Source organism: Rosa chinensis, chromosome 7 (genome assembly GCF_002994745.2).
Source record: "Rosa chinensis cultivar Old Blush chromosome 7, RchiOBHm-V2, whole genome shotgun sequence".
Taxonomy (NCBI): domain Eukaryota; kingdom Viridiplantae; phylum Streptophyta; class Magnoliopsida; order Rosales; family Rosaceae; genus Rosa; species Rosa chinensis.
This window is the reverse complement of record NC_037094.1, coordinates 51,277,875-51,292,585: the sequence shown is the minus strand read 5'-3', so window position 1 is coordinate 51,292,585 and position 14,711 is coordinate 51,277,875. Positions and strand designations below refer to the sequence as shown.

The 14,711-nt window shown below is 35.8% G+C and overlaps 1 protein-coding gene across 1 annotated transcript; it reads left to right on the top strand.

Annotated features, from left to right (window-relative positions):
* Positions 1 to 10,853: 10,853 nt before the first annotated feature.
* Positions 10,854 to 14,491, top strand: LOC112180835. Its single transcript, XM_024319394.2, has 2 exons — positions 10,854 to 12,353; positions 14,016 to 14,491. The coding sequence occupies exons 1-2, from the start codon at positions 10,929 to 10,931 to the stop codon at positions 14,319 to 14,321; spliced, it is 1,731 nt and encodes a 576-aa protein (XP_024175162.1). The 5' UTR covers positions 10,854 to 10,928; the 3' UTR covers positions 14,322 to 14,491.
* Positions 14,492 to 14,711: the final 220 nt, after the last annotated feature.

Below are 14,711 nucleotides of genomic sequence, written 5' to 3'. Positions count from 1 at the left end.
GTAGTGTATTTTGGAGAGCATGTTTAGCTTTTTATCTATTTTAGCAGCTGCATCAGACTCCTAAGTGCTTGTTTATTATAATTTTTAGCTATCTTGCTCCTATATATAGAAAGCCGTATGAGACTCTCTATAATTTAAAACATTCCTTTTAAGTTATTTTATGTAATTTATAAATACATTTAAACTATTTAAGCTTCATTCAAAAAATAATATAAATTCAAAACTAGCTAAAATAGAGAGTATTGATGCAGACGTAATTGTAAAGTGGCTAGCTAAAATGACATTTTAGCTACTTTAGCTAAAATTTGACTCAAAAATGGCTAGCATTGCTAAAGATGCTCTTATAGCTAGCATGTTGGAGTTGAATTTTGCTTTAAAAATAGTTATATATAGCTAAAAATTAAGTTTAGCTAGTTTTTTGGAGATGCTCTTATTCCCAGTATTTTTAGGAAAAAAAAAAAGTGTCTCGGAATTTTATTTCATCAAAATATTTTATGCACTCTCAATTCTCACTTAATAGGTACAATTTATCAAGTCTCCGTCTAAATCTTTTTTTTGAGTTAAAAAACTCAATCATTTATAAATTTCAGCAAGTTGCCCATAAGGCCGTCAAAAGAAGCCATTACATAGAGCATACTACACTTGCACACTCCTCACACAAGCGTACTACCCAGCACACCCCTACATTGGCTGGCTCCACCACAATCTCCACATCTTCAGCAGTAGCTGCAGGAATATCACTTGCACAACGTTCCACAACAACTCACTGATTAGATTCCACTCGGATCACAAATCCACCATTGCAATTCATGTCTTAAAAACATTGTTAACACATCAAGCTAAAACAAAACCTTCCTAATTCCTAAGCAAATGAGAAAAATCTGATGCAACTACAACTACATCCAACTCAATCAAACTAAAATTTGCTCTCCTTTTCATTCTTGTTCTCGATTTCATCACTGATCAAAGTGACGAGAAACAAGTAAATAAATTGCGAAAGCAACAATCACAAAAGATTTGAATCAATAAAGAAAGAAGGAGATTACTGATGGCTTGTTCAGTGGCTGGGATGCATTTTGAGAGCTGGTTCCCTCCACTCGTCATCGATAAAGAGTTGCCAACTAGGTATTTCACTGGTACAAAATCGAAAATAGATAACAGTTCCACACCATTGTCTGAAAAAATATATTTTTGTTGTCTAGGTGAATGTTGTGTTTTTACACTTCACTCCACAACGGTACTTCACCAATGTTGAACATAATAAAGTACAACGGCTTTTAGTCAGAAATCGTTGTAGTTATACTCAACACATACCGTTAGCACTAACTACACCGTTGTGTATGTAATTATTCAATAACGGTTTTTGCTTATAAATCGATGTGGTAATATAATTTACACCACTTTGGCCTTCAACAACTTTCATACACAACGGTTGTACCAAAAAAATGTTGGCTTCAAGGATTGTATACATCGGTTTTTAGTTGAAAAATATTTTCCAACTTCATTACACAACAGTTTCTCATCAAAAATGTTGGCTTTGAGAAACTGTTACATCAGTTTCTAAATTGACAATGTTGTTGGTGCTGATGAAGATAGTAAATTACAACGATTTCTAGAAAAAAAATCCATTGTTTACTAGCTAAAGAGGCAACAATTTTTTCAACCATGATATAGTACATCAATTCAGGAAATTGAAATGAAATTGCAATTAATTAATATATAGAGAACTACTTCAAGAAGTATAATGCTTTCACAGTTGAAATTTTTTTAGTGAAGTTTGCAAAAGTAAAAGAAACTTATATAATAGTAGCTGTCATAAAGGTACTTAGCTTTCATATAAAGGAAAGGGTAAATTTTGCAACAAATTAAAAAAGTTTCACTAGGTACGTACGTAGTGAAACCATAGAACTGAGGAGTCTAAAGGTACTTGTTGCTAACGAATTCTGCCCACTCATCACGAACTTCATCGATTTCTTCTTGAAGATATGTGGTCTCCATAGTTCCTTCTCACTAAGAAAAAAAAATCATTAAATATTGGAGCATAAAACCATATGCAATTAGTCATCAGTCTGCTAAATCAAAAAAAGTATTGTGACATTAAATTGTGAATGCACACATCGGTCATGTGATTTACTAAGAATTGATTAGAAGGAATATATTCACATGCTAAAAACATCCAACCTTACAGCAATGTATATTATGTTACATGAAACAGCAAATACCAAAATCATGAATACTGTTTGCATGTAAGAATTTCCAGCTACCCAATAGCTGTTATTGTCAAATAATGGAAGCACACAGACTTATATCACATATGCACTTTGCTTAGATAAACTTAACAAAACTCCATCTTAATTTTCTTCTTTTACTTCTAAGAGCCATAGATATATGGAGACCACAGTATAAACCAAACCACAAGAATCCTATGCAAACCTTCCAAGAAATGATGACATCCAAATTAAACCTAAAGGGACACCATTGAATGCCATAGACATAGATGTTAGTTTTTTCAATTTTGCACCATTCCTCACCAAAATAAAAACAAATGCATGTGCTTTGTGCAAAAGGCATTTATCAACTCATTAATTTTATGTCTATGAAAAAGAAGAAGGATTAATATCACTGTAACCTTGACATATATATGTGTGTGTGTGTGTGTCAATGGCATTGTGGATTAATGTTACTGTAACCTGTACATATATATATATATATATATATATCAATTTCTGCCAAATATTCTTTTCTTAAAGATTTTATTTTATTTTTACAGTTGTTTAGAGCATAAATATGTTGCTAGGAAGGTCAGAGTCATTAAAATTTCAGAAGATGATTAATGGGGAAAAGTAATCATAATGATAGTCATGTTCTTTAAGCTTTTGGCCTTTCTTCATTATCATATAGATTTATGGAGATTTAGGAAATTATCCCTATGCCAGATTTATTGCTATGCATATAATGACTTACTTCTGAGTGTATAAATGAAACATAATTCAAAATTCTCACACATGATGCATTAATCATGCAATAGTTACCTAAAAAAAACAATCAAGTCATGCCAGAAGTTACAATCTCAGACTAAACGAAATTTCTTTTAAGGACATAAAGCAGTAAGATGGAGTACCAATCCAGGCCAAGCGACCAATTGAAGCTACTACATGATCATGCCAGCAAACATTGAACAACTTAAATAGTGAATATACCGGACTTAGCTAGTAAACCTTGACTATCTTCAAGGATTAGGTCCCTCATAAAGCACATGACGTAATAGCTAGCCACATTCTTTGTTTGTCGGTTGTTTTGGAGCACCCTAGAGGATGTGTAACAGGAATCCATTGATACCCCAAATCAACACATCTGAATTTCATTTAATAAGAAGGCATATTCAGAATTAAAACATACCATCAGGATTTTCCATAGTGGAGTTTTACGTCCTTGCTTATTCCTTTGCCGATTGAATATATTAATGGCACTTCAAAAAAAAAATAACAAACATGAATCACACATGCTAATTTAATGAGATGCAGGACATGAAGTTCATGAAATTTTTAACTTAGCTAAGGTTCACAATGAGCTAAGGTCCCGATTTTCGATATATCTTTTGAAAAATCGAAATAGCTAACTGCCTAACTTCCCCTATCCGCCGTACCAGAGCTACAATTTTTCATAATAAACCTCATTGGTCAAATCAAGATATTAATGTAAACTATTAGAGGTGGTAAGTAAGATATGCGTAGACTTCATTCTGGGTAGAAGCTTTATAATCAGCTAGTTAGGGTACAATGTAATAAGTAGAGTAGTCTCTAACTATTCTGAGTTGCATCTCTAGCTGCTATATTGTCTGGTTGCCTTGTATTATTATCAATATATCTATGACATATAATCTATTAACTAACATGATACTACCCGCACTCAAAGCCAAACTTAATGTCCCAAGTACTCATTTAAGCTTAGTAGTCCAAAACCCAAGTTAAACTTACTACACATACTGAGACCTGCCCCAAACAAGAGGACAATCAATTTCTACAGAATTCCAAGAACCAATAAAGTTTCTTTATGAACTGATATAACTTTTATCATGGCCAGAAAATATTTATCTATACACTATGACAGACAATATTCCTCAAGCAATAACAATGCAGTACTCAGTTTTACATTAAACAGGCATATCATGGTGGCATTTCAACAATCCTCGTGGCAGTAACAGCAACATGAGCATGTAGTTATACCAAAAATAAATTATGCCTAAAAGAAATTCTACTATAGCAACAAGCATACATATATATATATATATATTATCTGAAATTTAGCCCAATAAGTATCATACATATGACTTATGAGGAAAGTCAATTACCTGAAAATTAAGTTTATCATTGCAATAACAAAAACTATTGTGTTTAAAATATCAAGTTATCAATTCCTCTTATTTAGTGTTCTTGTCTTGGTGATTTTTGTGTTTAAAAGTTTAAAGATGAGTCATGAGTAACAAGAATAAGTACATGAGGGTATCCATGAGCATCAAAGACAGCACAAAAATGTATAAGCTGTTCCAACTAGTCTTTATTCCTTTCAATCACATCCATAAAGTAATCTTTATAACACTAATCAAGGGTCATGACCTCCTGTTTGTCATCCTAGCACCTAACAACCCTCTTTGCGAGATTAATAGCATGCATAGATAAATGCTCATACAACAGCAATGTAAGAAAATTCTTTACTTGCAACCAACAACAAATATTGACAACTAAAGCATAAGGCATAATTGACAAGTGATAAGGACAACCAATGAGTCAAGACCTGATGTTACGGTACTCATAATTCATAGTTACACACACTTTTTTTTTTCCCTTGGTACTCATACAATCCCTTGGACAGACAAGAGGTGCATAAAGAATACTGTGTGTTTGATCATGTATAGAAACGGGGAACGGAAAAAAAAGGGAGGGAAATAAACTGATGTGGAGGGAAAATTTCAGTATATATATCTTCGATCAAAACAAGTTTATATATATAAGTATTGCCTCCCATTTCCTCATAAAGCAATTGACCAAAAAAAAAATTGAGAAAGCAAAAATTCTTACTACAATTAGGGAGGTCTTGCAGGCCAGTGGCTAACCTTCTATGACCATTCTTCGAATATTAGATAACGAATTCCCAATCTCAGCCCTTAACCCATCCTTCTCCTTAATGACGTCATCCAATTCTCATCCTTCTACTGCAAACCCTTGTCTTTTACTCTATTAGCTTCGGTCAATTTAGCCGCGACCATCTCGATAATTGGCTCTGGAAAGTTCTTCCTTCTCACGCAAAGCCTCATCTTAATGCCTCCGGCACTCATCGCGCTTCTTAATCTTAACTTGCAGTTCTGATATCAAATTCTTACACTTTTAACTTGTGTAATTGTCTGGTATCGCGCCTAAGCTACAGTAAGGCTACCAGGCAGCAACTAAAGCATAATAATTATGCCTTTCTTTGGTCTGAATAATAATTATGCCCTATCTTTTTTTTTTAGTGGATGAAGGCCTAGCTAATTAAATCATGCCTTATTTTTTCTTTTTTGGTGGATCAAAAGCCTTTTGAAGCATAATTAAATGCAACAGCTTGGGTTTTTTTTTTAATTTTTTTATGACAGCCTGGAATCGATCTTGTTGGGATCTTGTTTCTCACTTGCTAGATTTGATGAATTAGAATAAAATCCTTTAAATAAATAAATTTTTAATTGTGGATCAATACTTTTAATCTTTACAAATTGATAACGGTTTTGACCGTACCGTTGTATAAGTTAAATTTACAAATTTCTAACCAAGGGACCAAATACTTTTAATATTTGTAGATCGATAACGGTTTTGACCGTACTGTTGTATAAGTTAAGTCCACAAATTTCTAACCAAGGGACCAACACTTTGTTACTATCTATAGATAACAATTTCGACCACACTGTTGTACAAGTTAAATGAGAAAACTTCTAACCAAAGGACCAACACTTTTTAAATATCTATAGATAATGGTTTTGACTACACCGTTGTAAAAAAAAACCACAACGTTTTTTATTAAACCGTTACCTTAGTAACGTTGTCTATTTTCGATTTTGTAGTAGTGTTTGGATCGCCATTTTCATTTTATTGCATGCGAGGTTTTTAAGAGAATATGGGAAAGCATAAGGTTTTACTTATTCATTTGAAATTACTTATTTTTCATCCACTCACTCTACCAGTTTTTAAATGTTTTTCCCCCTGGGCCCTTCGGTTTCAAATGCCTAGTTTGTAGGCTAGATTAGCTTGAAGTCGGGCGTACAGGGAGTTGGGGCATAGCTGTCATAGCTTCCGCATTATAGAATGTATCGATTTTTTTTATCTTTCTATTCCATCTTCTGGTATACCTTGTGTATTAAATTGCTCTGATAACCTGTGTGATTAATATTCTTAAGTTTAAGAATTGTTTGTGAAATGGCCAAATGGGAGATGATGTGATTTAGGGAGCAGGGTGACTCCAGAAAAATAAGAGTGGATTGTTTAGAAGTGTATTTTCATTCTACAGGTTTGGGTAGTCCTTTTTAGAAGAAGTTCGGCTAAATTTTGGTATAATTTCTTCTAAGATGGGCCCAGCAGGGCCACTTTGAATTTCAGGGTGAAATCTGGGGTGAGTCCTGTCAAAACTAGTAATAGAACACTGATAACTAATAGTTTTTCCATTCTACACCAATGATTATGCAAGCAACCCAAATCCAAATTCAAAATTAATGTTGATCTGAAACAAGTAGATACCAAATAAAAACAAAAACAAAAACAAAAACTAAAGTCTCTTGACAACTTGACATATGCACTATATTCAACAAAAGCTTCAATAGAGAAACTTGTATTTTGCGATGGCCCACACGCCCTGGGTTGCGCATGTAACGACGTCATTTGGATCTGAGTAGAGGTGGCAAACTGGCCGGGCAGGCCCGACCAGGCCCATTTTAAGCGGGCCTAGTTGTGCTTCGTGCCGTGTCTGAGCCGGCCCATTTATTATCGTGTCGGGCTCGTGCCGGCCCATTTACTTAAACATCAAGCCCGGTCCGGCCCATGGCCCGAGCCCATATCGTGTCGAGCCGGGTTAATAAACGGGCCGTGCTCGTGCCTACTCACTAAAAGCACGATTTTCAAATCTTAATTTGAACAAATAAAAATTAATTTTATTTAACTATTTAGAAGATTAAAATAAATTGTTTCTACAACGTTTTTCTTAATCTTAGCTTTTTAAGATTAGTTTTCTAATAATTTTTTATATTCCACCATAAGAAAGAAAGAAAGAAAAAAATAACTCAAAATATATTGTTTTTAGTATATTATTGTGAGATTAATCTTTATTAATATAATGAAGATTTAGTATCATATTATTCTTTAATTCCTTCATTCTATAGTTGTATTATAATGAGATTAGTCACACCTAATAATAAAAAATTATTAATTGAGAATATTGAGGCCGAACTTTATTTTTTATTTTTTTAATTCAAGTACGTTACCAAACTAGATTTTACATTGTCAAATAAAAAAAATAAAACTAGATTGAACGGTTGAGGCTAATTTTTTGGGCTTTTTTTCCCACCCTTTCAAATTACCGCTATCTATTTTGACATTAAGTACTCGGATGAGCAGAGCCGGCCCTGAGAATTCAGAGGCTCAAGACGAACTAATTCACAGAGCTTAGGAATCATAACATTTTAGTACATTTAACCATTTAATTTTTAACTAAGGAAGATAAAATGTTACTTAAAATAAGAATTTACAACATATGATCAAATGAGGTCAATCAATATACCCTACAAAAGAAAGGAAAAAAACACCAATATCCCGAACAAATATATATACTATGAGCAAACATATTCCAAACTAAAATTGAAATACGACTTGCATGTCTTATACTTTTATATGCGAAGGTGCTTATTGAACTTCCATAATCAATAAATAAATTAAAGCAAAACACAATCTTTCTTATTGTAACAACTTGATAAGGAAATAAATTGATTAAGACCATAAACTAGTTGGACCTCCAAATTTATTAGTTGGACCTCTATCTTTTTTCAAATAGTTATTGGATTTTGTCAACTCATATGAAAAGATAGATAAGGACACAGAGAGAAAGAGAAACAAAAAAAAAAATACTCTTCTTACATCCCATGACAAACTGACGACGTTTTTCTTTTTACTTTCAAAGTATATTCTCTCTTCAATCTCTCATCCTTGGATGAGAGAGATACCTTTGTAGAAATTTTTAAATTTTTATTGTTTTCGATTAAAGTCCCATGTTTTCATAAACATTTAACTTGATGCTCATCTTCTTTAACGTTAAACTCTAAAATAGCATTCAAATTATTGTAACCCTAAAATAACATTCTATGTTAATCACTATGGAATAAGTGAAGATGCACTAATCGAAAGTCAAATCATCTTGATTGAGCCTCAGTATGAGATATGGCTAAGAATTTTTCAGATTTCAGAGAAACTTATGCTCCAAATGTTTTGAGTAGATAAGATCATTTGATAGAGAAAATGGTCAATCATGTGTTCAGTCAAGTTTGAAATTGCTCCCTCTTACACAACGAATTGTTAATGAAGGGTGGAAACTTGAGTTTAAAGAAACATAACCATGAATTTGAAGCACTTTGGAGAACTTATTAATTTGTTATTTTTGGTCAATGAGTAGTAAAAGTATTGTGAGAAAGAGCAAAAATGGTGGAAGAATAAACTCTTGTACTGAGAACCTTAAACCAAAGATACCGGCCATGCCACCATAATTCATGAATAGATTTATGCACATGATTGACATTTTGAAGATGGAATTAGATAACTTTGGCCTTTATACTTGTACCAAGAAAAACTACTTATTTATTTCAACGTTAGAAAGGAATGGATGAATGCAATAGTAACATAAAATAGAACAAAAGATTGCTGCAGAATAAATTTAATTGTTTAAGGATATTTTAGTAAAATTAAGGAAGTGTGCTTAGCTATTTAAGTATTAAAAAAAGTGAGTTTGAGGTCTATTAAGTAGGAGAGGTCTAAATAGCAAATTTAGAGGTCCAACTAGAACCACCCTATTTAGCTAGGTAACTTAATTTTTTTTTCGAGGCCCATTAAAGTTGGAGGCCAAAGGCCTCGGCCTAGTTTGCCTAGTCTCAAGGCTGGGTCTGCGGATGAGTACCTCTTCAAGATTACTGGAAGTGAAGCAAGGTACTCAAGATCATAGTGTTTTATTTAGGCCCAATTTGGCCCGCTGGGATTATGGATTGTCAGCTTTTTTATTAAGTTAAGTTGGTTGAGGTAGAGGTCATCATGGGCTGGGCTAGGGCATGCTCTACCCTAAATTTTAGGGCTTACGGTCGGGCCGGGGCTTAAATATGCTAACCCTTACCAACCCGAAAGGCCCGAGCCACTAGAGTCGAAAGGGCTGGGTTGGGCTGGCCTTTCGAATAGGGCCGAAATGGGCCTTAATTTATTTAACAAAAAGAAATATATTATTTTTATCTTTTTATCTCAAAATGTGGCTCAATGGTTATATAGGTAATACAAAACTCATTATTTTTTGTTGATCATATTTAATATAAATATATATATTGGAATTAACTTATAAGTTATAACATTTATAAATATTAGTTAAAATGGTTATATTCAATTAACTATCTCTCTAAATCTCCCAAAATTAATTGTTGTTTAACAAAGGAAACAAAAATTAAAGAAAATAAAGCTTAGAAAAACCAATTACAAAAAAGAGATAAGTTGTATGTTATAGACTAAAAAGAAACATATTTAAAAAATAGAAAAAATAGAAAATTATTATGACTTAATTGGGCGGGCTTAAAGGGCTGGGCCGGACTTGGCCCTAACGGGGTCAAACAGGGCGGGCCGTAGGGTAGGGCCGGTCCGCCCTAATACAAGGGCAGGGTAGGGCTTCGGCCCTATAGGCCGGGTGGGCCTAGGGCGGGCTTAGGGCCGAAGGGTTAAATGATGAGGCCTAGGTTGAGGTGTTTGGTGAAGTAAGAAACTGCAGCTTATTTTTTCAAGTTCACAACTTTCAATGCAGAATATAGAAGTTGGCTAAACCGTGCTTTTCGAAGCAGCTAGTGGAGTTTAAAATATATATCAAAAGAGTCCTCATCTACTCATAATCTCATATGTTGTGCCTTTCTCAGTTCCTCTATTCCCTTTATCTCACCAAACACTCAATAACTTAAGTTCACAGCTGATTATTCTAACAGTACAACAGAAGTCGGTTTTATTTTTTATTTTTTTTTATAATCACAGCTGTACCAAACTCGACTTTAGTGAGTAAATTTAAAAAACTACATGTTGGTGGTTAAAGTAGAAATTGACAGGTGTTGGTGAGGTAGATTGGGATAAAGTCATAAACAAGTGTGAAAACATGCATGAAACCCATATCAACATGTGGCAGGAATTGGAACACAGCGGTGACGATGCGGTGGTGAAGATTAGATTAATCTTCCGTGTCGAAGAAACAGATTGGACTAGAAGAGATATACACCCAACAAAGAAAAAGGCACCGAGTATATCTTATCAAAGGAAAAGCCACCGAGTATATGGTAAATCAAGATAGACATCAGACATGCACCAGGAGAGCCAGGCATGGCCAATGGTTGAGCCACCCACCGAGCGCGACTCACACAAAAAGCCCTAGCCAATAACAAGGTCTTACTATCTTGACACGCAAGCTAGACTCTGACATGGCCATGCAGCTAAACATCTGTCCAATTCACACACGCGTGCGCGTCCGCCAACCAACACGTAGCAGACAAGTACACGCTAAGTACTACCTTGTACGACTATCAAAGGCTCACAGTTCTGCCTTTACATTCTTCACTGACCGCCGAGGTTCAGATTACACCTAGACTTCAAGTAGAGATATTACAGGGAGAAGAAATTTAGGAGAGAAAAATGATGAATGTTGTCGCTTTGTTCCTCGTTGTGACTTCACTAGTCAGCGCGGGAATTTGGTCCCCGAGCCCAGATCAACAGAACCAAAAGAAGCAAGGAGAGGAAGTCATAGTGAAAAACGGGCACAGATTGGTTGTTGTTGAGTACGAGGATCAACAAGGCCACAACCCCAACACCAAGGTCTCCATCTCGGCGGATCAAGATGGCCGCCGCAAATCCAGCTCCGCTATTTCCAACAATGACATTTCGACGCCTTCCAAGGTGACGAGGGCCTTGGACAATGCTATGGAGAACATCAAAGAAGCCGCCGCGTCGGTTATTCCAAATCGAGGCCAGGGACAAGGCCAAGGCCTTTCGAAATCGAAAACTGATGAAGATGGCCACCACTATAGTAGCCCGAAAGAGCTGATATGCGACGCGTATGGGAAATGCAAGCACAAGATTGCCGGTGCTTTGGAGACCAAGAAAGATATTTTGAAGGAGACTGCACATGAAGCCAAAGAGACAGCACACAAGGTTATAGAGATCAAGAAGGATATTGACAAGCGGACTGCACATGAAGTCAAGGAGACGGCTCAGAAGGTCGGAGAGGCGGTGGAAGATGCATACGACGCCGTTTCCGAGAGAGCTCAGGAGGTTGGAGAGCGTGCCAAGGAGGCTGCACACAAGGCCAAAGATACAGTAGGAGGTGCATATGGAAGAGCCAAGGATACAGTAGAAGATGCCTATCAGAGAGCCAAAGAGACGGTTTCGGATACAACACATGAGGTTGAAGAACGAGCCAAAGAGTCGGTGGACAAAGCAATGAACACAGCCAAGACAGCAAAGGAAATGGGAAAGACCTTAAGTGGCGACCTACAAAGAAATGTGTCCAAATTGAAAACAGCTCCGGAACATGTTAAAGAGAAAGCAAAAGAGGCCAAAGAGACAGTGGAGAATGCAGCAGAAAGAGCCAAAGAGACCATGGAGCACGCTGCTGATAAGGTTAAGGCCGGGGCAGAGGATATAAAGGATGTGACCGATTGGAGGCTGAATCGAGTGTTTAAGAAAGGAAGAGATATCTTGTATGGTGTGTTAAGGTCTATGGGGTCATTGTTTCCAGCGGTTGATCCTTTGTTATCCGGGCTGAGTTTGTTTGGGTTTGCCACTGCTTATGGCATGTCTATGTGGATAACATTTATTTCAAGCCATGTGTTGTCTCGGGTGCTTTCCCCGCACCAGTTTGGGATGGTGCAGAGCAAGATTTACAAGGTTTATTTCGCGGCGATGGCCAGTACTGTTGGGATGGCATTGTTGGGCCATCTATTGAACCATTGGAAGAAGTTGACAGGGAGGAATGTTGACGCCTTACAGAACTACAATCTTTTGCTTGCCGAGTTGATGGTTCTGTTCAATATGCTATACTTGGAGCCAAGATCCACTAAGGTAAGTAACCTTATCTAACTAATGCTGTTGCGCGCAGTTGTTTGCAAGTTGTCTTGTTTGTGTTTCTTTGTGCCAAAGCCGCCTAGTGAAGATGAACTATATATCAACTATTCAATTGTCAGCATTATAGTTCTTTTACTTCTACCTCCTACTGACTATTTGATGTTTGATAAAAATTTGTGTAAAACTTTTACCCTGATGAAAAGATTCCCCAGACATAAATGTATTTTTCCTAGCAGTAGTTGCATGTGGCCGTAATTCATTACATTAGACATCGTTCTCATAGGGCTTTTTAATTCATTACATTAGAAATTGTGCAAACTGAGTAAATATTATTTTTCCTTTGTTCTGGCTAAAAGAAAGCTGTATACTATGATTACTATCCAGGGCGTAACCGAGGCGTTTTTGAGAGACCCTTGTTAAGGCGTAAGCCGTGCATCATAAAGAATATACATATATTTCTATATATAACAATACTATTATAGATTGTTCTTTGGTATTCAGCCAAATTTTACAGCTGTGAACTTTATACTAGACACTTGTACGAGAGATTGTGTTCTTTTGATAGCGTCACTGGTACAAATATGGAGTCATCCCATAACCTTTATTTCATTTTGATTCACAGTGTATCTCCTTGAAAATCTGAAAACATCTTTAGTAGTACATGCAGCAAGAAATACTACACCCAAAATTCTGTATTTTCTGCTAGAAAGTATTACAGACAGATGCATTCAAGACTAAAACGAACTTTCTTAATGATGCTTTCAGTGATGCTATTTGTAATGCAGACAGTAACATCAATCAAAACACTGAAAAAGATCTTCTGAAAAATTGTGTGATAAATAGTAAGATGATGCTTTCAGTGTTGCTGTTTGTAATGCATACAGTAACATCAATCACAACAATGAAAAAGATCGCCTAATAAATAGTAAGCAAAAGAGAAACATAACATAAACACATTGAAGTAAGAAGATAAGCACTACCATTTCGAAGATATTCAGGAGGGGTATAAGCGTGATTAGTGCTCTAACTTTTTCCATCCCTACTATTTTTTATCGACCCAAAACATGCAAAATGACCATCGATAGTTCTATACTATATAGAAAACCTAGAAAGGATTGATTTTTCACTCGTTTACTTTAAGAATGACTCTTACAGGATAATATTGATTGTATTTAGGATGATAGAGTCCCTGATTTGTTGAGGCGCACTTTTTAATTCATTACTATCTACGGTGCTTAATCCTACTTCAAAGAAATACAAAATAAAAAGGTCCTAGAGCAAATCCTGCTTCAAAAAGATACAAAATAAAAAGGTCCTAGAGCAATGTATTTATTTTGAAGAAACTGAAAATACCGTATTGTGGTGAGCTCTGCATTCTTGTTGCGTCTGATTCCACTTTGTTTTAAGCTGTACCAACAACTAATAATATGACAACTATTTGACTTATATGCCCGATGGAACTTTGGAACCCTTTTAGAAAGGTATCATACTAGGATACCTCAGCATTGTAGGATTGCAGGATTCTGCGAGCTTGTTTCGAGTTTATTCAGTTCAGGTAGTTGAGGAGCTCTAGGTTTGGGAAGTTGTGCTTAGGTACATGAATATTATGTTTTATTATTCTCTCTCTGTATCCTCTGATTGCAAATACCATATACGCAGGTGATGTTTGAGAAACTGAAGTTGGAGAAAGAAGAAGGAAGAGGAAGAGAGCATGTTGGTGCCGAAACCAGCACCGAGGCTGAGCGGCATTCACTTACTGCTGAACCCTCAACAACAACTCCCTCAGAAGTCCCAGAAGGGAGGGAGCGTGAGGTAGTTCAGCCTCAGGTTGACAGACCTAACGAGGCACATCAGAGGCTCAAGAAGCTGAATTCCTACTCATCTATCCTCAACATCTTGTCATTAATGGCTCTTACTTGGCATCTAGTATACCTTGCTAAGCGACTGCAAAGTTCTTGCTGCTGACCGACAAGGATATTGTTCCTATCCTTGGATGTTGTTGAACAATGATAGTCTTTGTTTTCCCTCTTTTTCTTTGTGATGTTTTGTAAATTTGCTACTTTTCGGACCATAGCACGTCTACACGTGGATTTTTATACATGTAAATTAGTAGCAAGCAGCTAATGCTTTTACTCTGCCTTGTGTTCTTGCAGCAGGAACTTGTGTATCAGAGACGTTAGTTGCACGTTCTTCTTTTAGGTGCATCTGAAATCTTTTGAAAAAGCTATAGGTACCAGGAATGATTGCTCTTAACTTGGTTTTTTTCTTTTTTTTTGGTTTTTTTTTTTTTTTTGGTTTTTTATGTTTTTTGTTTTTATTTTGAGTAGTGCTACATACACTAAAAAATTATACAAA